Raw genomic sequence first — 27,784 nt, 5'->3', positions numbered from 1 at the left:
TTGACCCAAGTGCCAGAGACATGTCCAGAAAGGGCTCAAACCATGAGGGCAGCATCAGGATAAATCCCTCTCCAGTATTGTTCCCTCTTCCCAGCCTCCTTGCATGATGTCTGCCTGCAGATAAACCTAATTGCATCTCGGAGCACACTCAGGAATCAATGTTGGTTTGTCCTGAAGACGCTAAAGGCCATTACACTTCCCCCCAGAGCCCTCCCCTCAACCTCAGAGTACATTAATACATTTCTTCTGTAATGTTCTAAAGTGGAAGCTGGCTCTGCAAAGAGATTTTTTTTTTCTTTTGGCAAGCTGTGCAATCCCGTTAATGAAATTTTGACATACCACGCAGCAGTTTTATGACAGATGCTTAACAATTTCATTTGCTATTCAGCTTCAGCAACTTTTTGAATTTTAGCCTCCAGTCCAGAGTATAAATTTGGGTGTGACAGTTTCATGGGAAAGAAAAAAAAAAAAGGAAGAAGGAAAAAAAATAAGATAAATTCTTTCTGTCATTTACTGCCTGTGTATAAATATACTGCTTTATCTCCTCTGTTTCTTCCTGTTGTATTTTCAATAATTAAAATCTTAACATCAAGGCATGGATCTTCTTACCCCAGAGAGCCATGAAGACTGAGAAGAAGACAGTTGCAGGGTTATCAAACAGATGACTCGCACGGGCAGTGGCACAAGCAGAGCTCATCTTCCAGTAACTGCACGTTTTGTCACACAAGGGACACATGGTGATGTTGTTTCTCTGGTCACACATCTCCATACTGCAACAAGAGAAGGGAAAAGCATGGTCAGGATGGCTCCAGCTTTGTGCTCTGGTGATCTTTTCTCCTGTGGACAGCAGCTGCTTCTGTAGGGTCACTGGATACAATCCTACATCACTGCAGGAGCTGAAATCCTCATGTAAGGCTGTCTTCCCTCCCCCCTTCCTGCCCCAGAGCCATAAGGCTCTATGCTTTCTACTCTAAGATCCTAGAGAATAAAATAAATAAAAATACAATAAAACACTCTTGTTTTGAAATACAAACTACAGTGATAGATAAGGTACAAGGGAAGTGCTGAACATCAAGAGACTGGAGTTCAACCAATTTATCTGCTCTGCGCTCCATCTGTGAAATAGCAACAGTGACCCTCCCTTTGACTTTCTTCAACTGTTGGAAGCACTACAAAGCAATCTTAATCAACAAAAAAAAAAAATTAAATCTATTTTTTGGTACCCATTATCTGCTTCGTTATTCAGGGCTGGTGCTTGTTGTACAAACCATGTAATTTGCATCTCCAACAGATGATGCATACAGGGCAAAAAATGCAAAATCAGAGGGGTTTAAAAATGTTTTAATACAAAACTTGCTGAAAGATTAAAAGTAGGAGGACATCCAGATTTTGTTGATGTGATCACAGTAGCTTATTTGAGGGATGTATATTCTTGATACATCTCTCTGTCACACAATGCTCTCCTCAGCACTCTGTGCTGGGAAGCACCAAACCCCCTCATTAGCAGAATTTTGCTGGTTTGTTTCAACATAATGATCTGAGTTTGGGAAAAAACCCAACCACCTGAGCAACTGGCCAAGAATTATTTTTAGGACACCAATGCAAACTGCCCAAGTAATAGTAACAATGAATGCTAATGAGATAGAAATGGGCTGCTCTGTGCCCTTGGGAGAGCTCTGTGCCTTACTGGAAGCTGAGATCAGGGGGCCTGTGGAGGTGGATTAATTTTGAGCACAGCTTCCAAAAGATGAAGCGTGAGGATGGAGAGTTTTAGGAGCATACCATCCTCCTGCGACAGCCAGATGGCACAGATGGGAATGGGGACAGGGGTGAGGGGGTGTGGGGGGCACAGGACAAGACCCAGGAACAAGAAACCCCAATTTCAGCTGTGCTTGGCCTAGATATTACTGACAAAAGATTTCTAAAGTGAGACAGCTTTGAGCTTGAAGTGCCCTCCAACAGCAAAATCTATTTATTCATCCATTTTACCTGGGTATATTCTCATCCACAGTTGCACAGCCATAGAGGAAAACGATAATCCCTACAATTGAAGCTGGAATGAGCATTTGTGTATAAACTCCCAGCCAGGCAAAATATAGCCCAATCTTCTCTCCAAAGTATTTTCTGAAATACATTTAGAAAAAAAGAGAAAGAAATGAGAGAGACATGTTTCCTATTTCTTAAAATATAACGTGGCTAAAATTATGAATCACATCTGGATTAGGCATGGAGAAAGTAAGATCTGATGACCTGTGGGAATTTTTTTCTTCTCAGAGAACTCTCTTTCTCATGATGCTTGAGATTCAGGCACCCTGAAAACAAGTTTGTCCCACTGCTCATTTTTTCCCTCCACTGTGTTTCTGCTGTGCAAATTGGTATCTTTGGACCTTCTGTGAGTGAATCCTCTTAGAAAGGCACCTCATTTTCTTCAGAGAGTCTTATCATGAGCAAAAAAAAATATATCCCCCGCAAGCTTTCACTCTATGTGGGATATATCAGCATGTTCTAAACTCACAGAAAACTCCTTTTCTCCCAGTGAATTTCCCATTCTCTGGAATCCCCCAGGGTGAGGGCAGGAACCCCCCCAGGGGCACAGGGCACGAGCATCCCTGCAGAGCTTCATCTCTGCCCCGTGGAAACTCCATGCCCAGGGCTGAACTCTCACCTCACCAGGTCGATGGGCTGGTATTTATAAAACACTCCGTAGCTCGCCCACTCCTCACACAGGAGCTGGAAAACAGAAAGGCAGGAGAAAGGTGAGCGCTGAAGCAGCGCTGGGTTCTCCTCTGGCCGCCGCAGGTTTCAACCCACATCCTGCCAACACACGCAGCCTGAATTAAATATTAAAAGTAAATGCCATGGTTTGGCACGCTCCAACAGGGAGATGAATTCCAGCACGTTGAAAGGCTCTTCAGCAGCTGGACTGATGGACACCTACAGCAGAGACAGGGACAGCAGTGCTGGTTTTGTGATCCATAGGCCCAGCCACCCTCTGGGGGAAGAACCTTCTCCTGACATCCAGCCTCAGCCCATTTCACTGTAATCCAGCATCCAGAAAGAGGTGCTGGGCTGAGGTGCCTTAAAGGCTGCATTTAAAATTTTTCTTCAGCTTTAAACCACAAGAAGCCAACGATTTCCACTCTTCCTCTTTGTCAGGATGTGGGCCAAAGAAAACAATGATCCCCGTTACTGATTTGCAAAACTGAATGCCTCACAAAAATAGGTTCCTCTAAGACCTTCAGCTTATCCTCTATTTTGTAAAATATATAAGTAGTGGTTCTCAAACCTCACTTTCGTCCCTCATTCAATTCAGACAACGGAGTGAACAAGAAATGAAACTCAGTGGGGAACCAGTATCAGTACAGGGAGGGCAACAGGATGAATCTTGTTCCTAGACAAAACAGGATGTTATTCCCTAAACTCCAGGCTATTTTATCATGGGAAACTTGACAGATGTCAAACTCCTACATGTCTCCAGTGAAATGCAGCAAAAAGAAAAGGGCAGACCAGAGCCTGGCCACTACCCATGCCCATTCCTCCTGCTCACACTTGATCACAGAGAAGTCCCAGAGCAAACCACGTTTCTACAGCAATTTTGGAATTCTCCTGCCAAACCATTAACGGAGAATTTCCAAGCTGAACTGCTGTACTTATACAAATGGCATGACTCATTAAAAAACCCAAAAAAACCCAACAAAGCAACTTCTCAGCTTTTACAGAAATATGACGTCAAAAATGTAAATGGAACGTAGGTTTTCCCCTCTGCAACCCAAAATCATTAATCATTATTAATTTCCTTACAAAGTAAGGGCAGGAACTGAAACTTAACAGCAGGCCTTTGTTAAACAGCAACATTCTTGCAAATTTTATTTTTATTCTGCTTTAAGTTTCTTTCAACCACATTTTCCAAAGGTTCAAGGCCAACTGCCTGTGTCTGGGAAGCAATGATTTGGGACACCTCAACATCCACATGCAGCCCTAGCTGAGCCCCTTCCTTCTCTATACATATATTTAAATTTAATCTTTAGAACAAAGTGCATGCTGGAAATTAGATTCCTTTTCTGTGATCCAAGCTGGTCAGGCATATCAGGAAAACACTAAGCTGAGGAGATTTTGCATCAGTGCCATGTTTTAGTTTTGTGCAACTTGAAACCAGATTTGTGTCTAAAGTACAAATGAATTATCTCATTTATCCTGACATTTATCAGCCTGATATTCAAAGCACAGCTTCAAAGACATGATTAGAGGAGATCAGCACACTAGACCTAAATATTTACTTCATTTCTAGGCCTCAAATCTTCAATTTTCTTGTTAAAAAAGGCACAGGCCTGGCCTAGTGCTGGATAAGATTAAAGAAAGCTTCAAGAAACCAGAAGAGACATGCCAAAACACACCAAAAGATTATTTGATGGAACTGAAAGTCAAAAGCCAAAGTAAACACTTCCAAACACACAATGAACTTCTGAAATTAGCGAATTTGTGAGGTTTGAGGTGTTAGTAATGCACAAGATAAGCTGGACACTTTCAGAAAGCATGGACTTTCATCCTATTTTTAGTTGAGTGATGCGTTGCTTAATAATGAAAAGACAGATGTGTGGTATTTTTAACACAAATCAATAGAGGGAGGGAAATAATATTCACTGCCTTTTGATGAGCCATTTGCACCTGAAGGACTAGCACAGTGTCAATTTTTGGAACCTATTTTTATATATAAAGCCTCAAAGTCTTTAAATCTGCTTTTCCTATGACCTGAATGTTCAGAGCATTTCTTTGGAGGGGCAAAAATAATTATAAAACAAACAGGAAAGGCAAAGTTTCAGGACTGAAACCCCAGCATATACAACACCCAAATTTAGTAGCTCCTCCTGAGAGAACTGGTGGTCACCTCTTCAGTTTTTGTCTGATGCACAGCCAAAAGCCACCCTTCTTTGGGGAAGAGTGATGGGGAACACGAAGTCACTGAGCTTTGCACTTAAGAAATCAGCATTTCCACTAAGGGTGCAAAATTTGTTTTTTTGTTCATGCTTCCTTACTATAAAGTACTACTTCCTACTTCCTTAAGAAAAGTACTTCCTTAGGATAATTCCTAGTTGTTTTACCACAGTGAACAAATGTCTTTCACTATACAGACAATAAAACCACAATTTAAAGCATTAACTTCAGCAAAAAGCCATGCATTGCCTCAGTGTACACCCATAGGACAGGTTCTGGCTGCAGAGCACACACTAAAACATTGTTGAGGACCCCTTTTTCCTAAATAACATTCAATATTTTTCTTTCCCAATCACTTTTATGCCTATGTGCATAAACTGCCTTTGCCTCCCACTCCTCCAATTCTGATCCTCATGGCATGGAATGAAGCAGGATTTATGCCCAATACAGACAGCAGAATATGACTGAGCATACTCTCATCAGAGCTGGCCTGAAATGACATTATCTGAACATATGTCGATATTCTTATCAATGTGGCATGAAATGTATCATTGCTGAGCTGGGTACTTCATGCATATTCACACTACATTCCACATTTGGGCAAATTTTTTTTAAATGCTGCAAAGCACTTTTTTTCTTAAACTGCTTCGCATTTAGTGCCTTTTTGCAGCATTTTCTGTGGGATTTTGGCAAAAAAACATCCAGATTCCAACAGGTGACTCTTCAGACTGGGATTCTTGTGTGTATGTCAAACCCCCCTGCTCATCAACTTACTTTTCTGTCATTGGGCTCCACGTTTTCACCTTCATAGTCACCCTTTAAAGAGAGAGAAAATCTGCGTCATCCAGCAGGTTGTGCCAAGAACTGCTCTGATCCTGCATACCCATGTCTCCCACTCACTTAATGCATCAAAACCAGAAAAAGCAATCTGTAAAATAATGCTGTATTTTAGGAGCCCATTTGTCACGGCACACTTTGTCTTCTGTCGTCGGGCACATTAGGAAAGAGCAATAGGGTCTGTCATGGGGGGAAAAGGAATGAATAAGTGATAAAGATGGCCTAAAAATGTCGAGGGAAAGGATGCGGTATTGCCATGGCATTTGGGGTTCAGCTCAGTCCACTGGAAAGAGAAGGAACCAGCTGAGAGAGCTGCTCCCTCTCCAGACTCTCCAAACACTCAGGGCTGATTAGATTTGAGGTTTTAATTTGGAGCTATTTTTTGAGCAAACTAAGACAATAAATAACTTCTATACAAGACTATCAGCAGCTGTCCAAAGATGTGAGGCTAGAACAGGAAGAGAAGTTTATTTAATCTTACTTTCTCGATTTCTACACAGCACTGCTGTACTCTGAGAGCCCTGACATGTATGACAAACATCAGGCAGACAAGGAGGCTGCTATGCTCTTGGGTGCTCCAAGATAAAGCTCTCACAGTCCCATGTAAAACCAGTGAGAGTGTGGGGAGCAGAAAACCAGGAAGACACATTTCAGCCTCAAATGCCAGGCCAGAAAACCAGCACTGGGCTCCACAGCCCTTGGGCACTCGCACTCAGCTCAGGCATCAGCAGTGTGACAGCCAGTCCCTGTGACATCTGCCAAGCTGTTCTGCAGGCTGAGAGCGTGTGTTTGTCAGTTCTAGTTGCACCCTGAACCTCTAAATCAGAAGGACACCAGCACCCAGCTCTGTGCACCTCTGACAGGATGGGGGACCCTGGCTTGCCTTGAGTGCCACCAGAATTCCTGAGCTCTCACTGACCCTCTCGAAGAGCACCACAGCTGAACACATTCTTGACATCTCACTGAGCTGCTCAGAAGCAGATTTCATCAGCAGGAAGGTCTCCAGTCACATCCAGCCCATGGAATATGTGACATCAGATCCTTGCTTATGGTTTTTCCTGGTTGCATGGACACACAGCTACTGATGCCTCCACAGGGACACGTGGCCAAGGGAACCAGCTGCTTGATGCCCTGGTAATAAATGTGTTTCCTGGCAGTGGTGCCAGAGATCTTGGGGGCAGAAGGTCAGGAAACAACAGAAGAATTTCATTTGCTAAAACACTGTAACAACTCTTCTATTGTTGCGTTCAAATTTGTGGTCATCGGAGGTAGAACCAAGGTGGGGAATTCCTTAAAAGGGAGCAGAGGGAGGGAAACAACATGCAGAAGTTACTGCAGTCATGACACAAGTGAGAAGAAAGTCAGTCATGTTTGGGATGATGCCACCAACACGTCACACATGAGGGATTTCTTGGTGACAGACAGCAGATGTGTAAAATATATTGCAAGACCACTTACGTCATGCAGAGGATATGCAGCACTGTAAACTCCATTGGCAAGAAGGCTGGTGATCCCTTGAAAAATAAAAACATAATAGTTATTTATAATTTCAAGATTAGACAGCCTCACTTCATCATCCTTCCAGGAGATTTCCCTCAAAATAACAGCCATTTGATCAGATAATGATTTTGCTGCCATCTTATTCCTTTCCATGTAGTTTCATTTTTAATCATATAGGTTATTATACATGACTCATTTTATTAAATGGAAAACTGCAGAGAGCAAGAGGAAGTCATATATATTTGAGAATCAAGAATTAGAAGCCAATGACTTGGAATTAGTCATTAAAATAAATTACATTTTCTGAAAAGTCAGTTTGATTTAAGGGCAAGCCTGAAGATTTGAAAGTGTAGCAGAAGGCTGGATCACAAGGAGAATATGGCTGGAATTGCTGGCATAGGGAAACCCACATTCACACGCATCACCCACACAAAGTTTTGAATTCAGGTTTTAGATTGATCAGAGAAATTGTAGGGAAAGCCTTTGCGAAGACCTTGGCGTAATACTTACCATATTTACCACATTTTCGTCTTTTATTTAAAAGGGCAGTTTCCTTCTTTCTTCCCTCTCCTTTCCCTGTTTACACAGCCGTTTATTAGTGACATGCATGAGGCTGAAAGCAATTAGTGCTTCATCTATTAAATGTCTGTGGCACGAGGGACTGGGAGGAGTCCTGCCTTTCCCAGGGGTGGTGTCACTCCTCCGCTGGGGGCCAGAGGGAGGAGTTGGTGTGGAAGTTTGGAGGAGTGCTGCACCATCCCCAAGAGTGGCTGGACCTGGGCCTTTGGAGGGTTGTAGCTCATTAATTCCCTAATGTTCTTTCCTCCTGCAGCTGCTGGCTTTAATAGAGCTGCTTCCAATTCTGTGCACCACGTCTGGAGGCGTCACGTTGCCCGTGAACATACATTTGGGGATTGAATGAACCACTTTTGGGTGCTGAGTCAGAGCTAAGTCAAGCACTTGTCTTTGTTCAGGGCAACGGTGATTAATGCCAACTGAAAAAAAAATAATAGATATAAATCTGGCCACTGGCATTGGGAAGGATTTGAAAAGACTCAAAAAAAGAAAAGAAAAATGAGGTGTTCTGGTGCGCTCCATGCTGCCTGTCAGCTCATGGCTAAGAAAAGAGTGTGGGACTGGTTGTGAAGGAACAGGACTATGAAATAGGAACCAGCTCACTGCAGAGTAATTTTTGATTGCTCTTGAAATGAGGATTGTTCAAGTTCATTAACGTTTTCAAGATACTAATCACCTGCTGGAGGAGCAGCTCCAGGAGTGCTCAGTATCTTGCAGATACTGATATTAATTTTCAAAGACCTATTTAAGATTATACAGGTCTATGAATTGTCTGCAAATGTTTCCACACTCCTGGCAGGAACAACTGGTGAGCTGATAAATTATTTTTCTAGGGCTGTGAGAAGAGCTACATAGTCCCCTTCTATTACAGATCTGGATTTAACAGTGAAGCCAAATTCACATTTTCAGAACATTTTCCCAATAAATAACAAAGGCTGCAGTGTTCCCCTGGGCAGCTGCTTTTTTTCCTGCAGCATTATCTGTGTTTGTTTAAATCTGTTTGCCACCTCTGCTGGGTTGTAACCCAGCATTCCAGCACTGGAACACAAAGGAGCTAATTGAGTTGATGGCATTTTTATTAGCAATATTGTGTGGCCTTGCCAGTCTCAGGTAGAAGAACCATCCAGGAATCCTAACACTCTACCATACATGAGTGTCTTCCCTATTCAACTAATCCCTACTGTGCTTCCCATTTACTGGACCAAAAAAGAAAAAAAAAAAATCAACTGAGAAACCAACTCCAAGGCAAGAATTTAAACTGAGCTGTGTGACCTTCCCCTTTCAAGAGTCCAAAGATGTAATTTCCAGTGAAAATGATCCAGCACCAGACTCAGAAGGGGTCTCGAAAGTCACAGAATAATTTGAATTTCCCATGCTACAGAGAACAGCAGTTCTGTTAATACTGGCTGGACACCAAATTTTAGTGTATATTAGGAGTCAACAATTGTGCATTGTGTGTTGTTACTTCAACACAAAAGTCAAAGCATGGAAATAATTTGTGGCGTAATTGTTCTTCTGTTATTTGATGTCTTTTTAAGCAGCTGATGGGTCAATATTGAACAGAACTACCTGTAATTCAAGTTCCTATCGTTTTATTTAACTTCTCGTAGGCAAATACATGCCATAACAGATTTCAACAGTTACCAAATATTTTCTTCCATGTTTACGTACTTTTCTCACTTTGTTTGAGAATTCACCCTTCCACCTTATTTGTTTGGATTTACCATTAACTATCTGTTAACTTTGGTCCCACAGTCAAGTGTATCTGTGTATCATGTATAAAATAAAGTATATAGCAGCTGAGCAGGATCAGCTGCCAACAAATCTTTAAGGTGGCCTGATTTGCAATTCATTTTTATTATGAATTTAATTCTTATAGCACAAACCCTAGGGCTGAAATCCTAAGACTTTTGGTCATGGTAGTACAAATTTCACATCCCCTAAGTTGCAGCACCTTCTCTGAGGGCTGAGGTGCCCAGTTCTAGTGCAAGCCTTGGCCCCTGGCTGCTCCAGGGGGCTCATCTCAGTTCCACTCAGGACAGTCACCAGTTAAGACCATTCCCCTCAAGTCACTGGAAAACCATCCCACTATAAAATGTGGGGTTCCTGCTTGAACGAAATGGACCAAGCCACAGACTTTCACTGCAGGTACTGGATTTTACAGAAACACCCTCAATCCATTTCAGGGAGTGTAGAACACAGAGCACATCTCATCTGCTGGTTTATGTCACCATCCATCCTAAGTCACATCTGCAGGGGCCACATGCTCACTTACCATTTAATTTAATCTATAAATTCACATTTGAGAAAATGTCAAACAGCTGAATAAATTGAATCAGATTTCCAAATAAAACAATTACATCCACATACATTGAATTAGAAAGCAGGGGGAAAACCTAAACTCCACAGCCATTTACAACATACAATTATTTTCAATATCTGAAAAAGATATTGATCTTAAAGCTAAATAAAGTTCCTTACCCATGCTATATTTTGCTTTGGTACACGTTGTTCTTTTCAATATTTCATAAACCTACAGAAGCAGAAGAAAAGACAGGGTTACTTCACACACCACCAGTGAAGAGCACAATCTTTTTTGTGTACAGCTCAAATATTGGCCGAACCAAGATGCGGATGAAGTCATCACTCTTTAATAAAAGTCATGGTGTTCAGGAGAGCAGGGCTCAGAGCTCTGTGTGCCGTGCTTTCTGTGCAGGAGAGAAAAGCTTAGCTAAATAGTCAGCTACCAGGAGAACTGATGGGGGCAACCAGGGTTACATCTACCCCCTGGCATAACAGAAACGCAATTTTTGCTCATGTTAGCCATTGATTAGAGCTCAGAGGTGTTCTTCCACCCGGAGCAGCTCTACCCTGACCTCCAAGGGCACGGGCTGGCTCCATCCCAAGGAGCTGCGGAGAGCTCCGGGCTCACGGCGTGTACGCGGCACGCAGCCGTTTATCAAACTGGACTAACACAGGCTGACCTTAACATCTCTGAGCCTGCCTGACCTCAGCGGCAAAACAGATGTATTTATTTTGGGATTTACTGCATTTATTGTCGAGTAACCTTTGCACAGCTCAGCAGGCTGCCTGCGAGGTTCAGCTTTTGGCCACTCCCGTGCAGCGGTGCTCTCTGGCAGGGCAAGCAGGCAGCACAGGGAAACCTGGAGCAAAGGCACCTCCTGCCCACTGCCTGGCCTGTCGGGGGAGCTGGGGACTGCTTTCCAGCTCCCTTATCTGTGTGCTAACTTGACTCTTGCCCAATTCACTGGAGGAAGCAAGTGAGGGCATCCGGGGCAAGTCCCACAGCTCATCCCCAGTCTGTCGTCTTGTAACCCCGGTGAATTAAAGGGCTGTCACAGAGAGATTTCCAGTTATATAATACATTTTTTTTTATTTTCTTTTTTTAATAACTAAAAGGTCTTTGGCTTACTTTCTATTCATCAAAGACTCATGGGTAGTGACTAGATTCCTGTTCATTTTGCAGTAGGTGGAAGGGTCAATATTTGCACTGTGGTTCAAAAATACATTTGAGAAAGGCAGGGGAGAACTTTAAGAAAGAAGAATACAAACAGCAATGCACACAGAATAAAATTATGTTGGGAAACATTCAATATGTTCTTCATTACTGAGTGATTTGCAGGGATTTCACAGAAAGAAGCACCAGCATTATTCTTATACGCCCAGTGTTCCTTCAGTTGTTCAAAAAACCCTTGTGCCTCCCTTCCCTCTCAGCCTCTGCTCTGAGCTCCTGCTTCAGTCCATTTTCCAGTCAGTCTTGCTCACCCTCTTGTTCCATGGAGCCATTTTGTCTTGCTGCCTTGCTCATGAATTTGAACTCTTCATTTGTTGAGTTCCTTGTACTTACAAGGTTTTTGCCCTATACATCTGGACATATAAAAGAAAGCCTACAAACAAAAGCCAGGCTTCCCCTCGCCCCCTCCCCCCAACCTCAAGTTAAATGTTTCATTTGCAAATAAACCAAATCAGTATTTGTCTTTTTCTTCCCCATTTCTGTGCTCCAGCATCTGCCTCCACCTTGCCCCCATAAGCAGTGCTCACATCAAACCCCTGATCTTCAGGCTGGTGGGGAGCTACACTGTGGAATAAGCTGGAATTTCAGAGCAGGAAAGGGAAGTTGGGTATCTTACAGCCCTTATCACCACAGCAATGAAAGGCAGCTCTGATTGGGATATAAGCTCTTTAGGAAACCACTTGGCGTCCCAAAAGGCTGAAGTTAAATATAAGATAAAAGCATGCTGGCAGTCACATTCCAAGGCACCAGTTAGGAGCAGTGGAATGGGGCAAAGAGTCCCTGTTATCCTCTGAAATGTGCTGCAGCCAGGGCTGCTTGGCACGGCCCCTTCCAGCTGCCCTGGATATCACACGGGCTGGCCTTTCAATTCCTCCTTTGGTGGCTATAAATGAAGTGACACCTTCTTCCTCACCTCTATTTTATGTTCTGTAAGTCAGATAAAAGCCATCAACCTTAATACTTTCAATACCACCACTACAGAGAATTTTCCCCAAAAACTACATATATAATATTCCCTGTAAATACCTGGCTGTTTTGTTGGAATTTGTCTCAGGATAATCAGAAGCATTTTGCAAAAAGAACAATGCATAGTTACAAAAAATTCAATCCCTCGTGGGTGCAGGCAGCTGGTGGGCAGAACGAGTGGTAAAATCTAAACATTCCCAGATGGTGATATCTCTACTAAGAAAATTACCCATGAACTAGAAAGAAGATACAAATTATTTTCCAAAAGGCATCAAACACTACTCAGCACTAAATCTGGAATTTATAATTTCAGTACCTGATGGCACAGGAGATCCTTGGCATTTGGTTAAGAAAGATAAACTTGAACAGGCATTGCAGTAAAGCTGTTAACACCACGACCGAGACAACATCCACCATAAATTATTTACAGGCAGTACTTACTATAGTGCTTCTGGTTTTACTGTCGAAGAAGGAATCTTTGTCAGACAAATCAAATCTGTCAAAAGATTAGAAGGAAGCCCATTAGATAAAAAAAAAAAGTCAGTAATTTCCTGTTCTTGTTGACCCCTTCAATATTTTCATTTCTCCTGGGGATCTCTCAGAGCTCAAATTAAAGAACAGCTTGTAGAAACCCTGTCAAAAAGCAAGTCCAACCCAACTCCCACATTTTAAAGAGGCTGCTTATACATTTCACTGAGTTTATGTCTTTATAGGTTTTTCAGCACAAAAGAGAGTGTTGACACTCATTTAAGTTGAATTCCTGACCACTGCTGGCCTTGAATTTCCCCTTGTAATCTTTAATTTTCCCTGTGAGGCCTCTGTTTCCTCCCTCATTCAGCAGAGACACAGGTGCTGTTCCTGGAAACGCCACCTGCAAACAGTGTGAGGCCCATCCATGTCTGCACTCAGGAGCATATTTTGGACCTTCCCTGAACCTCCAGGATGTCACACACATCTTGGGCTTGGCCTGGCCCAAGCCCATCAGTGCTCTGCATCTCTGGATGGAACACTGGGGGTGCAGGGAAGAGATCCTGCCCTAGGACTGCTGTTTGTTCCAGCTGGCACATCCATAAACACAGCCTTCAAAGTGAGTCCTTTGGGATGCTGGCCAGGGGAGAGCAGCAGCAGAGCAATCCAAGGCAGGAGAAGCTTTGGCTGGGCTCTACCTCGTGATTTTTTCCCTACACCCACATTTACAGCTGTTCTTGCTGATCCGGGATTGATGGCAAAGCCACCTCTGACTTTACAGCACTTCAAAGGCAAGGCCTGGTTGGCACTACCTGTGTCAGCTGCCCACACCAGATATATGAAATTATTCTGAAATTTGTCAACCCACATCCCTGGCTACAAGTTTTACTGAGCATTTTATTTAATGTGGAGAAGAGACTGTCATAAATCACATTATAAATCCCCTTTTGGCAGCCTAACAGGTGAAGTGTACAGTTATACACACCCACATTATGTGCCACAACAGCAGCTAAAACACACTAAAGAGATTTCTCTGCAGAGACTCATTCCTCAACAGCAAGCCAAAAAATCCCCCCAAAAGTAAATTTACTGAAAAATGGAAATATTCTTTGCAGCAATGCCCGCCAAAATGTTGGTGTTCATGTTCCCATTCACCCTCTGGTGCCTGAGCTGCTGTCAGAGAGGCAGGAACCTGTGCACATGGATATTCAGGGAAGGCTTTCACTTACAAGTGCTGCTTCTCTCTGGAGAAGGGGTAGGAGAGGCGCTTCACCGTCTGAGGTTTGTGTTCTGCTACTTTGGGCTGGATGGGCTCCGTTATTTTTTGAATCACAGAATTAATCTTTTTCAGGAGGCCATGGGTCTGGTTTATCTGATACACCTGAAGGGGCAAAGAGAAAAAAAAAAAAAAAAAACAGTGAAACTTTACTGCTTTTTGGTAATCCATAGGTCAGAGTGAACTGTAAGGGATCAACCAGAATTAGATAAATATATCACAATAAACTATCGAGGAGTATGGTTTACATTCTTGAAATCATCCAGAAAGAAAGGGATGGGAAAGTCAAACCAAGGGTTAGGGAACCACAGAATCACAACAGACTTTTTAATATAATTGTGCTTCTGATTAAAATCCCTGGTAAGTGAGGCAATAATGGGGATTAATATGAAATCCAAACCAAAAGTGTGGTTTTAGTGCTGTAATAAATGATGCTGGGCTTGGAGACTGTCTCTGGCTCCATTATGGACTTCTCTCTGCAGTCTGGGACCTGCATTTAGTCTGTGTTTAAATATTAATCCATCTCTGAGCTGTGCTCACTGAGCAGGTAGCTATCTATCACAGGTGATTTAGAATTGATGAAAATACACTGTCATTCCCTTAATGATATTTCAAATATTCTGGAAGGTAATTTATTTTGTGGTTGAGTGGCCCCAGCTCCTGCAAACATGACTGACTGTGTATATGAATAGTCACTAAACCCAGCGAGACAAATTCTTATCCTTGTGTTCAGATTTAGCAGTCTTCAAGTGAGAAAAAAAATGTCCAAAAGGCACACAGAAATTTCACCATCAGCTGAAACCTCTTTTAAAACATAATGGGTATGAAATCACTCTCATCGTGTACAGACTGTGGTAGCAGCCAGAAATTTTTAATTTCCATTCTTCCTTCCACTTTTTCCCTCTGTTGCCTCAAGCAAGTACGTTTGTGACTTTCATTTCTGGTGCATTTCAGTTAATTGTTTTGAAAATGCTTGTGGAAAGAGAAGTCTGCATTTCTAAAGTGTTCTGAGAGGAACATATGTTTAAACTATGCCTTCATGAGGAAAACAAGAAAATCAAGACTCACCTTTTTTGTGGGCATCTTGAGCTTAAGGAATTCTGCCTCTCGACACAATACATTCCATGGTGCATGTATTTTTACAAATCCAATCCCATGGATTTTAGTCTTAAAAAAAAAAAAAGGCAAAAAAAAAAAAAGCAGGGGAAAATTTTACTGATGAGAGGAAATTAAATGCATTATCCCATGTGATTCATGCATATTTAAGGAACAAACAGTCCATTAGGGCCAACATGATACATCTCATTTGTTTGAGAGAGTTGGTTTCTAACAACAGGACAAATACTGAACACCTCACTGTGCTGAGCTGCTATAGAATGTGACTCAAAAAATGCTATTGTCTCCCTAAGCAATTACCACAAGGTTAAACAGATAAAAACTGTTTGGGAAATAAAAGCTAATGACTGTGGACACAAACACAGGCTGAGCCAGTTAAATTTGAAGCAGAGGCATCCAGCCAAAATGGTGTGATTTGGTGTGTTGTAATTTCTGGGGCTGAGAGAGTCGCTGCTGCTCATACCTCAGAGGAGCAGCCTCAGAATCAAATGTGAATATCTCCATTAAAGCATCATGGTTAGGAAAGCCAGTAGGAAGAACTCCACCAAACAAAGCAAAAGGAGGACAGAAGTCAGTGGCAATATTAGTGGTTTGCTTGCAGCCCAGTAATTCTCTGAGCTGTGTTCTAGAGGGCAGGACATGGATGTTTGCTCCTGGCACTCCCACATACACCCATGTTTGCTCCTCCTGGAGCAGCCATTCCAAAGGCACTGGACAAACGATATCCAACTAGGAGGCATTCAGCAAACAGAAAAGAAATGAACTGCAATTAATCTTTCTAATCCTATTGCTGCACCAACTCAGTTATTACAGTAACACACAACTTTCACACAGCTGTATTCTCACTCGCTTTCTAGAAACTGGCTACTCACAAGACCATGGAATGGTTTGGGTTGGAAGGGAGCTCAGGGGCCATCTAGTTCCAACACTCCTGCCGTGGACAGGCCAGGCTGCCCCAAGCCCTGTCCAACCTGGCCTTGTTTTAATCAATTATTTGTGGACATTGAGGCAGTGGCCACAACTCTTTGTGTGTGACCATCCAGCCATTTCACTGAAGACAGCTTAAGTGGTTTATTAAACACCATCTGTTTAAGAAGCCTTTGCTCTTTTGGAATCAGTGAGGTCTCCAATGCAGCTTTGTGGCTTTTCAGGCCCAAGTGATTGGAGATCTTTTCCCTCTACATGGACGAGCTGGCTGTGGAAGCTGATGTAAATCCCCAAATCTTGCTTTCATCTCTACACTTCCATCTCATGTGGTTTGGTGTTTTGCACCGAAAGGACAGGGTTCCTTCTCTTTTACAGTGTTCTGGCTTGACCCCTGAGTCCTGCATCATTTGAAATCATATTACATGTCATAGGTGGAACCTCCCATCTGGCAAAGGATTTCAATGTCTATGACTTGGCACAGGCAAACTCCATGTTTGTTACAGGAACCTGCAAGCTGGACAGAAAGCAAGTCTGATTTTCACTGTTAGACAGACAGGGGAAACATTTTGGGCTTTGCTTGCATCGCACCATGTTAAGTATATATATTACATATACATAATATGTAAAAGATATAAATGTCTGTAATTTGTGAGTAATAGGTGACAGATTTATTTTTTTGCAGTCTGTTCCCAGGTCGAAATGTTTATCTCAACTTTTAGATCCTGTAAATAAAACCAGCATAAATGTTTACCCTCTCTCTCGGGAGTCTGGGGCACATTGGTTGGGTCAGATAATTGTAGCAGCTTTCTTTGAAATTAATACTGCTGTGTCTATTTCTACTAATCACACACTGGCAGCACTTCACATACATCATTTTTTACACAGTTCTAATGGGTTTTTAATAGAATATCCTGTTTTCAGGGTGCAGGTGGAAGATGTTACATGCTGTACTGTTCACGTCTAAGAATGGAAAGAGCAAATTGTAACACAGACCCATGTGCTCCAGCAGGAGCGTGGACCAGAGCCTCCTGAACTAATTTAATTCTCCTCAAGCCTATATTGAGGAATAAAGATGACACTGCCTGTACCTGATTTTTTTTTTCCCCTCATAGCTGGAATTACCAGAGGATTCAAACAACTGCATACTGTAAACCCACCAGACCAGGATTAGTGTTCAGAGAGGGTTTAAGCCTCACCTGCAGACAGCACAACACAGACGTGTTGCAATGGTGGGTGTGCCACAAATCCTGGCCAAGAAAAGCCAGGAAACTTCACCTCATCAGGACATTTACAACACCATCGTACACTCCTGTGCAAGTCAACCAAATCAGTGGGTGAGGACGGCACTGACTGCCAGAACTGCAATCAATTCCTGTGAAAGCTGAGACTGTGCAACCTTGATCAGAGCCAGGCTCGCAGGGACAGCTCAGCATCCCCCAGGACCTGGCCACCAGGCACCCTCTCTAACCCTTTTAAATGGATCCTTACATCTTCATCACGTTCCAGCTCCAGCCCAGCCTCCACGAGGTTCCCCTCATACTCCTCCCTGCGGAACCTCTTGTCGTCCTCGTGGTAATCCATGTGAGGCTCACTGTCCCCCATCTCCAGCTGCACCCCCTTCCCCGGCAGTGGCTGGTCCTGCTTGGTGCTGCGGACACTGGCATCGTTCTGCTGAGGTCTCCTGGCCAGAGTCTTCCCGGCCGAGGACTTCTTGTAGTGGTAAACCAGGATGTAGTCCACCTTCCTCTTGCCATCCCTGAAGTACAGCCCGTATTTGCAGTCAGCATCCGGGTTTTTGGAGAGGGAATTTAATAACTGGAAGTGGGGAGTGGGTGTGTGGAGAGAAGAAGAGAGAAGGCTAATGAATGCACAGCCCAACACAAGCACCAAATAGATCATCCTTTCCTTTCAAGGCTCCTTTTGCCTGGAGCAAACGATGCCCTCTCTCCAGACAGACAGCAGATGGGAGGAGTCCCCCCATGCTACTTACTCCAAAAATTTTTGCAAGTTAACACCTTTAATTTTACTGATAGCCAGCTGAGATTTTATTGGCCAGAAATAAATAGATTGCATGACTGGGATTTAATCTAATCACCAGCACACTGGTTCATAAGTCAGCTACTTGCTGGGTTTGGTTTTCTCCTTTGGGGGTTAATTGCCGCTAAGATCGTCTGTCCTTTTCCACCCATGACATCTGCAATGCTGCAATTCTGACAAATAGATTAATATCGTGGGGAAACATTTCTCACTTCTCTTATCTATCATTGCAAGTCCATATCATCTGAGAAAGAGATCATCTTAGATACAGACTGAAGGGAGCCAGCTGCTCCTGCGGCGTGGCCAAAAACGCCATGGAAAGTGGCCAGGGAAGTGGGGTCACTGCTTATTGAGTTCACCACTTTTTTTTCCCCACTTATAAAACCTATGTCACTATGCAATCTGATGGTGGCAATGGCTTTATTCCCAGCCCGGGTTAATGCTGGGTAAGTGTTCCAAGACACATGAAAGGTACGACTCAAAACACAATTTCATGTCCAAGCATTTATCTGAAAACTGCACAGGGCGACTGTAGAAACAAACAAACAAACAAAAAGTACTGACATTTAATTTATTACTACTTTTATAACAGTTCTCATGCATAATCCACAATTCTACCCTTGGAGATTTACACATAATATTAAAATAAATAAAAAAATTTAAAAAAGGAAGAGATTTCACTAGTAACTGGCATGTGTTTTCACAAAAAATACCCAACACAGGAGTTTCTTTTCAGTGACCAGGGAACTTTTCTGGCTTCTAAGTTTATAGAAGAATGCCCATTCTCCATGGAGGGAAAAGGAATTGTGCTCCAAAAGAGAGCAATTGGTCATCAGTTGCAAAATGCTAAAATCTATTTGGGATGTGCACACCTGCTTATTTCATACATAAAGCACTAGATGTAAATTATTTTAGATAGCCTTTGCTATCCGCTTCCCTTTCCTTTAGTATCTAACTTCTCTTTCCCATTTAAACTAAACCCTTTACACCAAGTTAATAAATATATAATAAGATAATACAGCATTTGGAGCCACCACAGAGTTCACTCATTTTCCTCTTGCCTCTATTCCCCATTCCATGAAAACAGGGGAGGTTATTTAGCCATGTCAAACTCTTCAGGGCAGTCTGTTAATGCTTATGCCCTACCTAGATATTCTCATTTAGTTCATAAGCATAGTTTTGATATAAAAGACCATTAATAACTATTACTTTTCAATTGCTTTATGACTAATGGCATGCACCTGTGAATTCAGAACATTTTTTTAAAGCAAGCTGACAGTCTGCTTGTGGCAGGCAACTCATGCAAATTTCAACAGAAACAAAATATTAACAAATGGCAACTAACTGGACTGTGTTTAATTTTTTAAAGGTGTATTTATCTTACTAATTAATTAAACAGCAGTTTCTGAAAAACTAGGCTAAGCCACCACTGTGGCTACTAAAGCCTCAACAAATTCACTTATATGTGAGAACAGCTATATCCCACAGCAAACAGGAAGCAGCCAAAAAACTTGGTTCTGTTTTAAAGAAATTAATGGTCAGATTATTTTAAGGGTGGGGTATAAATGCTGAAAGATACTCATGGGCCAGATATTCTCTTGCAGTGCTCCTGTGCTTAAATTGAGTTGGTTGCATTGACTTAGACCATGTAAAACTTATGTCTCCTCAGCTGTGAACGAGACAGAAAAAAGACATTTCAGTTTCACCACAGCAGGAGGATTTTAACACCCTGACAGAACTATTCCTCCATGCTCCATCCTAATTTTAAGCACAATAAATCACATGTTGCTTTTTCTGGTACCTCTTTCCCCAGTGAATCTGTTGTATAGCCCACTCCACCTTAATAAACTTCTTTTTTGTTCAAATTACATAACCAAGTCGTTATCACGCCGGGTATTCATATTACTAACTCCCTTTAAAATCTGTGTTAAAGAATTTAACTGAGGAGCAATTAATGACCCTGGAAATCTAATTTCTATTGTGTGCTGGAGAAGATTGGCTTAATGTTTTCTATGTTAACAAAGGCTTTTGAATGAAATTTGAGGCATTCTCTTTTGTTCTCTGCACTGGCAGGAAGATGTAAAGGTTGGCACAGCCTTATTGCCAGATTCCTTACTCTGAGAAGAGGCAGCCCCTTTTTATGCTACAGGTTAAACCAGCTTCCCTTTCTCACACATCCAAGAACACCCCCCACCACACCAGCATGGGCTGTGCCTGGTGGCAACCCTTCCCAGCACCCTGGGAAAACAGAGGGAGAGGATTTCAGAGCATCCTGGGAGTGGAAAGGATGAGAACTAAGCCGAGGGGCAGCGTGCCTGTTGTGACCCAGCAGGTCACTCACCGTGCTCTCGTGCTGGTCGTAGCCGATGTCCTCGATGGCTCGGATGTTGATGATGTGGATGCCCTTCTCCTCAGCAGGCAGACAGGAGTACTTCTTGTTCACCCTCATTCCTGTCTCCTCTGGAGCCTCACTGAGATCTTCTGGCAGAAAATCCACCCCATGAAACTCGCTGTCTGCGTCTGAGAAGGAAGGGAACAATTGTACCAAGACACTTTAATCCAAACTTGCTCCTCCCAGAGCCACCCAAAAGCTGAAACGTATCCTGTTCCTGCCCTCTCCTGCCAATGAGCCCTTGGGCAGGCTCCCACCCCTTCTCCCTTCCTCCCTTCTCAGCTTTCCCCAGCCCTCTTCAGCCCTACCTGGGTCTCCTCCTCCTCCAGAGGAAGAGAGCTCAGTTAACTTTTATCCTGCATGGGTGTCTCAGGGTGTTTTTACTCTGTGGGCTTGTGGAATGACTGTATTTCTTGGCAAGAGAAGGAAAACGGGGGGTGGAAAGGGAAAAAACTGCTGGTGAGGATAGGTGCCATGGTGCCTTTCCCTTTTCAGGAGGCGTTTTCTCCTTTAACTTGTTCATGATGAAAAACTAAGTCAAGGGTTTTCCCTCAAGTACCTACATCCTGCATCTGATTTACTGAACCATTCTTAAATAAGTAGTCTTGAAAATCTGGGGGTTTCTCTGTCTCAGCCTGCTTCTGATGGAGGCATCAGAATGGTTTCCATTTCCTGTTTAAGTATATAGATAGTCGAAAGGATTTTAAATAAAAATTTCACTACAAACTGAGGAACCACATAAGTTACAGAATGCAAACTGGGGTTTGCATATGGGCACTTATACAAGCCATAGAAGGCAAAGTGTTCCAAGATTTTATTAATTTTGTCACTGAAATAAAATACTGCAGCATTTTTATTTTTTTTTTGAAATCACATAGGAGGAGAGCTGGCTTGTCTAAAGAGTGAAGATAAAGCAAGAATTGTAGAATTTATGGATCCTAAATTAGCTTTCCCAAACAACAAAAAAACATGATACTGAATTACCCTGTCTGGGTCTGGTTGAACTTCAGGGATAATGTTGAGGGAAGAGACAAAGAAAATACCACTCCCCAAAAAATTTACAGATGATGTGAAACTGAGGAGCAGGATTGATAAGCTGGAGGGTAAGGCTGCCACTTCAAGGGGTCTCGACAGGTGGGAAAAATGGAAACCCAAAAAAGTCCCTCACTTATGCAGCCCAAAGGAGGGAAGACAAATGATGGGGGTCCTATTCCTGCCTTCAACCACCAACTGAGTAGGTACAGACAGAGCTGGGCCAGATTCTTCTCACTGGTGAAGAATGTAGAAAAGGGCGAGAGACTACAGACACAAGTTGCAACAAAGGAAATTACAACCAAACATTTAAAAAAAAATCTCAATTCTCTAACAAGAGTGATCACACACTGGGGAAGGAACCAGTGAAGTTAAAAATCTCCATCCATCCCTGGAGGAGGCCAGAGCTTGACCACACCTGGCCCAATCTGAATGTTGGGAGAGCACTGCAATAATCACTACACTTCTGATCAGGCTCTTCCTGGGAACAAGGCAGGAGCCAGCAAGGACAACAACCTGCAACAGGCAGAAGAGGATGCAACTGAAGCCTTGGCACCTGTCCTGAGCTTATCAGAGAAAGGTAAACATTACTGTTATGAAAGCCATGCTTCTGTGGAATTTGCAGTTGTGCTCCTCTGGAGCTTGCCAACACCATGAGTCTGTTGATGTTCATTTCAGTTCTGGGCAATCTGCTGCCCCAAGATGCTTTCCCAGGAACACCAGTGCTCATTAATATCGTCATAGTACCTGGGCAGCAATCACCCTCTACATATTCATGTGCACAGCCTGGAACACCCACACCTTTGCAGATCTGGGCTGCTGCTCTTGCCTCTTCTCTAACACTCCCCTGTGCCAGAACAGACAGCACAGATGAGATCTCAGGGCAGCATCACCAAACTCAGCAAGCCACTTGAACAGCAGTTTGTAACAACTCAAGGAGCTTTTTTTGATGGCGGTAATGTAGAGGTGCAGCCAGAAATCTGCTGGCTCGTGGGAACAGCTGGAATGTTTGTACCAATTCCCTACATGTGTATGGTCTCTTTTTCCCAACACTCACAGGCACATATGGGCAGGCTCCCTGAACAATGGGAATTGAAACAAGTGTGGGCAGCTGCAGAATCCTGTGTACTCAAGCCTTTATTCTGTGGCTGCAAAATACTCATAAAATAATAAAACTTTTGGAACTTGATAACTGCAACAACCTGCATTTTTATGTGGAAGGATGCTGGAAACAACCTTGCAAAAACAGTGGATTAAGTGCAGTAAAAGTCCTCTCTTCTTTTCCCTCCTTTTCACACTTGTACTAAGTAAAACCCAGTTATTTCAGAATTTTGCAGAGGGTATTAGAAGAGAAGCACCTTTTACTGACTGTGAATCCGAATAATGGAGCTGTGAACTGAAAAGTGCTAGTTTAGGAATCACCACTGGGACAGAATAGGCTCAGAGGAGAAAATCACAAGCTTCATTGAGCCCAAATGACGTCCCTGTGCTCTGAAGCTGCACTTCCAAGCAGAGTTTGTTAAGCCCCAGCACGGAGCAAGGAGACCTGCTCAGATGATTCAGCACCATTGTGCAAGCCCAAACAATCCCCCCGACACAAGGAGATATTTACATTCCTGTTTACACATCAGTAGCCTGGCAATATTGGAAAGAACAAGTGCTTCAGGTAGGCAATGAATCATGGAATTTTGGTTTATTATGACTACTGGAAAATATGTGAACTGTGAGAGCTTTCTTAATACAATCTTAATTACAACAAGTTTGATTTCTGCACTGAAGGATGATGTCAGGATTTAATTCTAAGTAAAGCCATCCAAACCACTTTGGTAATTACAAACACCCAGGGATTATGAGCACTTCACTTGTGCTGATTTGGCAGAGGTCAAAGCCTTCTGTTGCAGAACACAAAACCTTTTTTTTTTTACATGGAGTAGAGCATTTCAAAGATTTAAAACCATGAATATTTCATGATAATCACATTACACAAGGACAATAATTTAATCTCAAAATAAATTCATGCTCAGAATTATTTATGGCAAGATAGAAGAGGACAGGTAAGGAGTGAAAAGAACAATAATGTCCTAATTCAGCTAGACTGACATTGTAATCTCTTTGTTGGGAGCTGAAAGAGGTGAGCATTATGAAAACTGCTGGCTTTGCTGCCTTCTAATGCTGACTAACCCACTCTCTTCTATTTATTAAGCAGAAAACACTACAACAAAGACTTGAAGAAGCACTCAATGTATTTCAACACAGCCACAAAACCAATCTCAAAGCTCCATGGATTCTGAGTCAGCAGAAGTCCCCAAATATTCTGGGAGACAAACTCATGCCTGAGTGTCTCACTCTGAGCCGTATGGGAAACAAGACTGAACTAATAAAACAATCCCTCAAACTCAAAACCACTTCCTCCTCTGTTCAAATTTCAGTTGCAGCTGTTAAAATTCCCAACCTCATCATGCAAAAATTAACACTAATTAATTAATGGCCACTTTTCCACCACTGAAATTTGGCACACTGTGCTGTAATCTTTCCTCATTCAGACAATGCTTCTTCACTGAACGTTGCTGACCAGGTGAACCAGGACCAAAAACCTGTTGTAGAAACCAATGTATTTTCTCCATGATTCAATCAACCATTAACATTATAGTCATAACCATGCACAGACACTGAATATTCCCTGGCAAAAAGTATTTTTGTCATTAAAATGAATTTAAAAATTGCATTCATGCAATGCAACTCTTAAAGAAATACCCTGCACTAGTTCTAAAATTAGTATCATTAAGTCAGCATGAGTACATCTAAACAAATATAATATTTCCCTGCTCAGCCTGAAACCAATAATGTCACTGAAGCTGACTTTCCTTCTATTATTTTTCTTTTTTTCCTGGTCTCCTCTTGTTTTCACTTCTAGAGAGTATGTTTAAGAAAGTGGTAGAACAAAATAAAGTCACAAAGACCTCTGGGTTAAAAAGGTGAAGCAGCAGGAGAGTTACAAGACCACTTCAAGCTTCAAGCTTTTAAATGTCCATGTCCTTATTTTTTTGCTTTATATAAACTATGATACAATTCAGAATGAAAAATTAAGAATCATGCAGGTAGCAAGGAAGCATTTTAAGAAAGTCATGCACACACACATGCACACACATATATACATATGGTAAAAGAAACAAACACAACCTGTAAGTAAATGTTGAATATTTGTTTATCGTATACTCTTTCTACGGGGAAAAAAATGTTTGCTTGTGCAATACATTGGATGACTTTTGGATTTAAGTTATTTTCTTGAAGAAAAGATAAGATATTGAGATAAAGCTCCTTTAGTGGGGTTTTGCTTGCTACATATTGCCCCCTAGCAGCAGGATCCTCCTTCAGCATGTCCTCACCCAGTTCTCTACCGCCTGTATCTCCTAAATTCCAAGTCAGAGGTTAATCCTAAGAAGACAAAAACATCATCCTCACAAGTGATTCGCCTGCCTCTTCTCCTTTCCCTTCCCCCCCCTCCTGATACGCTCCAAGGCTGTCAGATTTGGAGGCCAAAGCCCTGGAAGAGCAAGGCCAGGCAGGCTCAGAGTGCCACCCCAGCCCAGCCCAGCCCAGCCGGGCTCGCTCCGACCCGCGGGTCAGCCCTGCAGCCCCAGGAGCCGTGCCCGGGAATGCCAGCCAGCAGGCTGGAATGCCAGCGAGGATACCCGCTGCTGGCAGGGAGGGCAGTTCTTTTTTTGGGATGCTGACACCTGTTTACGAGGCACTGGCCCTGGACCAACAGAGCTGCCGTGCTCTCCCAGGAACACCCGCACATGTCCTGAACTTCTGCTCTGCTCAAAGTCCTGACATCAGGAGCTCATTAGCTCCACATCACAATTTGATGCAAATTCTCCCTCGCCCCTCCAGCTGTCAGCAGCCAGATGTTGCCCCCAACTGTGCTGCTGGTGGAGAGGCAGCAGATTTCACTGGTACCCCGACTGGCCCGGCAGGAAAAGGGAGCCCACCTCCCCTGGGGCAAAGTTAATGTTGATACCTCCTCTCCATCCTTTCAGGGATGTTGCTACCTCCTGTCCATCCTTTCAGGGATGTTGCTACCTCTTGTCCATCCTTTCATGTTGATATCTCCTGTCTAACCTTTCACGTTGATACCTCCTGCCCTTCCATCTGCAGAAAGGTGAACCCTGCCTCTTTCATCTTCTCTAAGTAGGACACTTTGGAACTCGCCCATCTCCTTTGCTTTTCCATTTATTTTAAAACTTGTAGCCTACATCTGCGCTGGTTATTACCTTAATGAATCAAGTATGATGTTATGACCCAATCCATTAAAAAAAAAAAGCTCAAACAGTGAAATAAATCCTGGATTCCGTGGACAGTTTCCTTTGCAGAGGAGAAACAGCAGAACGTCCAAAGCAGAACGACCTTGATGTGCCTGATGCTGACAACCCACACTGAAGGGCAGAGCCCATTCAGACACTTTGTGCCCAGTGCTTAGGAGTCACAGGGGTGGAAAAACTTCAGCTCCTGGCAGGATTGTCTGGATGATCAGCTGGCTTAGCTCTGTTCCTCACTACTGAGAATGGTGGGGCTCTGGAGTGGGGCTGCAGCTTTCCTGGAAGGCTGTCTGCAGCTTTAAAGTTATTGATCTATTATTATCAGCAACATATTCAAAGCAGGTTAGAAGGACACACAGCTATGACATAATTTTTTATTTATGCCTGTCTATTTTTGTTTTTAAAGATTTATGTACCCTGTTTGCAGGATGCAGTCCTGGGCTTGAACACACGCCTGATCTGACAGAAGCCTTGTGAAATGTAAAAACAAAGAGCAAAACCACCTAAAGCCTCTAAAGATAATGAACATTTTGCCATTTCAACAGCACGTAAATGACAAGAAAACACAAATTCTACCGTAACAATACTGCCTGTTTCTTCAGACCCCATAAAATCTCACATTTTATGAAAAAACATAAAGCTTCTTCCCATCCCATGACAAATTTCACTTTTTTCTCTACAACTACCAACAACTACTTAATGGTCTATTTAGTAAATCTGTTTTCAGACATATTTCTAATACACCTAAGTTAAGGACTCTTCTTCTGCCAGGAACCAGAAAAATATTATTTGCTTCTGTTGCTATTGCACAAAGATCAGCACTAAAACTATGCTCAGTGTTATGGTGAAAAGAAAGCCAGATATAGGAGAGCCACTGAATCCATGTTTTGTGAATCCTATTAAATATATTTTGCAGGGTTATGATTCTCATTATTTTTGTTTGTATGTTCCAAGGGAAGGCAGTTTTTATCAATGGGAGCAGTGAGATGAAAGGAAAAAAATACTAAAAAGCAGATTATGGTGAGAGAATTGGTATTTACTGGGACAGTGGATACCACCAGAACTCTCACCAGAGTCTAAATATAAAAGATATCTAGATACATTTAAAATATGATGTATATTTTCCTTTACCAGGCTGTAACAAAAGCCTCTTTATACCAAACATGTGGAAATGAGGATCCAAAAATTACCAGTTTTACTCTAAAAAATCTCAGTCATGGACTGCAGCCTGGGGCTGAAGCCATGGCTCATGTGCTGACTGGCAGAGCTGCTCTTTATCCCTCAGGTTTCCCATTTAAAGTCCTAATCTTGAGACATTTGCACTGGTGTTTACATTTCCATGCAAAGTCACGAGGACTTCTGGGCTGCATAAACCCAGTCATGGATGCCTTGGAAGGCTTTGCTCACCTGATAAAGAGGGTTTGGGCCACAGGCACCACATTCAGGAGTTGCTTTGCCACATTTGAGCTGAGAGAGGCAGTCGCTGGGGCTGGGGTTTACAGGGCACAGCCCCACCTTATTTATATACATTTTTTGGGTGTGCCCAGGCAGGTGGAGCTGATGTGGTAAGGTGATGGGGGTGGGAGATATCCAGCTGAGATCCCAGCTCTGGGTTTCACTCTCCTGAGTTTTCCTCACGGCCCTGCAGTTTTAACTCGGAACACCACCAATGTGAGAGAATAAAGGGGCAAGTTCCACCAGCAGTTGGAAGAATCTCCCTCCCTGAGCAAGAGAATGCAAATCAGTGATGGGAAAAGCTCTATTAGCTCCTGTCTATCCATGGGAATGCCATTCCCTGTGTTCCCCGGTTCTCAGGAACCAAGCTGAGGCACACCAGGGGCAGAAGCCCTAAGAAGTGTCCATGAAAGCAA

The 27,784-nt window shown here is 42.8% G+C and overlaps 1 protein-coding gene across 8 annotated transcripts in view; it reads right to left on the bottom strand.

The window, feature by feature from the left end:
- Positions 1–27,784, bottom strand: part of ANO1 (anoctamin 1) — a 71,310-nt gene that overhangs the window by 20,158 nt on the left and 23,368 nt on the right. For 4 of the 8 annotated variants that reach the window (XM_039725084.1, XM_039725085.1, XM_039725087.1 and 1 more), the window contains exons 2-13: positions 20,512–20,690; positions 17,622–17,948; positions 15,159–15,257; positions 14,044–14,195; positions 12,788–12,842; positions 10,327–10,378; positions 7,780–7,845; positions 7,228–7,283; positions 5,707–5,748; positions 2,666–2,730; positions 1,990–2,124; positions 610–770 (exon numbers count right to left, since the gene is read on the bottom strand). In XM_039725084.1, the coding sequence (XP_039581018.1) occupies positions 610–770; positions 1,990–2,124; positions 2,666–2,730; positions 5,707–5,748; positions 7,228–7,283; positions 7,780–7,845; positions 10,327–10,378; positions 12,788–12,842; positions 14,044–14,195; positions 15,159–15,257; positions 17,622–17,948; positions 20,512–20,690 (1,389 nt within the window). The remainder of the gene's footprint in view (positions 1–609; positions 771–1,989; positions 2,125–2,665; positions 2,731–5,706; positions 5,749–7,227; positions 7,284–7,779; positions 7,846–10,326; positions 10,379–12,787; positions 12,843–14,043; positions 14,196–15,158; positions 15,258–17,621; positions 17,949–20,511; positions 20,691–27,784) is intronic. The other 4 variants (XM_039725089.1, XM_039725088.1, XM_039725091.1 and 1 more) reach the window with 1 other exon arrangement.

The sequence above is a fragment of the Passer montanus genome, unplaced genomic scaffold (assembly GCF_014805655.1).
Source record: "Passer montanus isolate IOZ18808 unplaced genomic scaffold, ASM1480565v1 scaffold54, whole genome shotgun sequence".
NCBI lineage: Eukaryota > Metazoa > Chordata > Aves > Passeriformes > Passeridae > Passer > Passer montanus.
The sequence above is the reverse complement of the archived record's forward strand: the minus strand, read 5'-3'. Positions and strand labels throughout refer to the sequence as shown.